The sequence below is a fragment of the Choloepus didactylus genome, chromosome 9, assembly GCF_015220235.1.
Source record: "Choloepus didactylus isolate mChoDid1 chromosome 9, mChoDid1.pri, whole genome shotgun sequence".
Taxonomy (NCBI): Eukaryota; Metazoa; Chordata; class Mammalia; order Pilosa; family Megalonychidae; genus Choloepus; species Choloepus didactylus.
The window spans coordinates 133,231,221-133,233,299 of record NC_051315.1 but is presented as its reverse complement, the minus strand read 5'-3'; the positions used below and the strand labels follow the sequence as shown (position 1 = coordinate 133,233,299).

The 2,079-nt window shown below is 54.7% G+C and overlaps 1 protein-coding gene across 1 annotated transcript; it reads left to right on the top strand.

The window, feature by feature from the left end:
- The first annotated feature begins 779 nt into the window (after nucleotides 1–779).
- Nucleotides 780–1,833, top strand: LOC119544627 (olfactory receptor 12-like). Its single transcript, XM_037850091.1, has one exon. The coding sequence runs from the start codon at nucleotides 883–885 to the stop codon at nucleotides 1,831–1,833; it is 951 nt and encodes a 316-aa protein (XP_037706019.1). The 5' UTR covers nucleotides 780–882.
- Nucleotides 1,834–2,079: the final 246 nt, after the last annotated feature.

The window sequence follows — 2,079 nt, the reverse complement described above, 5'->3', positions numbered from 1 at the left end:
ACTCTGGTTACCAGTAGATAAGGTGGGTCCTGCCTAAAGCCCCCAGGGTGAGAGGGGAAATCTGGAAAGAGTGGGAACCAGCTGATGGGTGGAAGACAGGAGGACGTTCCATCCACCTTGTGTCCCACAGCAGCTTCTCCTGTTGCTACTAAGACCAGGGGAGCCAGACCCTTACACATGATCTTTCCAGCTATGGAAATTGGGGGAAACACCCCCAAGTCCACAAGGAGACAAGGAGCTTGTTGATGGAGTGCACCATGTTCAGCCATGAGTCACAGATACTGAGATGGAGCTCAGAGTTCTGCAAGAGATACGGATGGACAGACAGAGCAGCATGTTAGCCTGGTGAGGGTAGGTTCTCCTCTTTGGCAGCCCGGCTTCATGGTATAGTTAACACATGGCATGATGCTGGTAGAGAGAAGGTCTCCATCCACATCCCCTTAGTTAATGAACTAGGAGCATGGTGTGGATTATGCACAATCAAATATTGTGCAAGCGCAGTACAGACCTGAGGAGGGGCCTCACTTCTGGGGAAGGGAGAACATTTAGGGCAGAAGAAAGAGGGAGGAGAATTAAAGCCTTCCTTACACCATAAACTCCTCTCTGCATGGCGTCCCTGCATCTTCAGAGCAACATCTAAGACTCCATTGGAGTGAGGGCCCAGTGTATATTTACGATTTAATTATTTCACAAAACGTGATCCCTTTTAGGCCATTCTGAGCTCATGTGGAAGCAGAACAGATGCTCTTGTCCCTCCTGGTCAGTGAGAGCAAGGCCCTGAAGTCTCCTGTGCTCCAGGACAACAAGGACACTCAACTGTGACCTCCTCCCTCCTGCTGCCTCCCACGTCCTCCCTGCCCCCCTGTGCCCAGGCTCAGGGCCATGCCACCCTACAGAAATGGAAACATCTCAGGGGTCTCCTGGCAGGCGTTTGTGCTGGTGGGATTTGAGGGTGGCCCTGAGACCCAGGCCCTGCTCTTTGTGGTGTTCTTGGCCGTGTACGTGGTCACCATCCTGGGGAACCTCACCATGATCGTGGTCATCACCCTGGATGCCCACCTCCACTCCCCCATGTACTTCTTCCTCAAGAACCTGTCCTTCCTGGACCTGTGCTACTCGTCCGTCATCGCCCCCAACACCCTCGCCAACTTCTTCTCCTCCACCAAGATCATGACCTTCGCAGGCTGTGCCACCCAGTTCTTCTTCTTCTCCCTGCTGGTCACCACAGAAGGCTTCCTGCTGGCCGTCATGGCCTATGACCGCTTCCTGGCCATCTGCAGCCCCCTGCGCTACCCCATCACCATGCACCCCACGGCCTGCACCCGCCTGGTGCTGGGCTCCTACTGTGGAGGCTGCCTCAACTCCATCGTGCAGACCAGCCTCACGTTCCACCTCCCATTCTGCAGCTCCCACCACATCAACCACTTCTTCTGCGATGTGCCCCCTCTGCTCCAGCTCGCCTGCACAGACACGTCCCTCAACCAGCTGGTCATGTTTGGATTCTGTGGGCTCATCATTGTGGGCACCACACTCGTGGTCCTGGTGTCCTATGGCTACATCACCGTGACCATCCTGAGGATGAGCTCCACAGCTGGGCAATGGAAGGTCTTCTCCACCTGTGGCTCCCACATGACAGCGGTATCTCTCTTTTATGGGACTGTCTTTGTCATGTACGCCCAGCCAGGAGCTGTGGAGTCCATGGAGCAGGGCAAGGTGGTGTCCATCTTCTACACCCTGGTCATCCCGATGCTGAACCCCCTCATCTACAGCCTGAGGAACAAGGATGTGAAGGACGCCCTGCGGAGGCTGGGACAGAAGCACACGGCCACCTGATGGAAGGTGTCCAGGGAGAGACGGTGTCCCGAGGGTAGGAGGGAGGCTCAGCAGACACAGGGTGTGCTTTCAGGAGTCCATCCATTCATTGCACCCCCTTGACAGCATTAGGGACAAGAATTTACATGAGATGCACAGTGATAAGTGGTGTCCTTTCCACCAGAAAGTGAACGATCCTTTTTGGAATGATGATGACTCAAATACTGGACATTTGAGCAAACACTGGGCAGAGCGATAAGCAGAACG

Excerpts from the sequence above, each read along its gene's own strand:
- LOC119544627 (XM_037850091.1), top strand. The coding sequence starts at position 883 with ATGCCACCCTACAGAAATGGAAACATCTCAGGGGTCTCCTGGCAGGCG.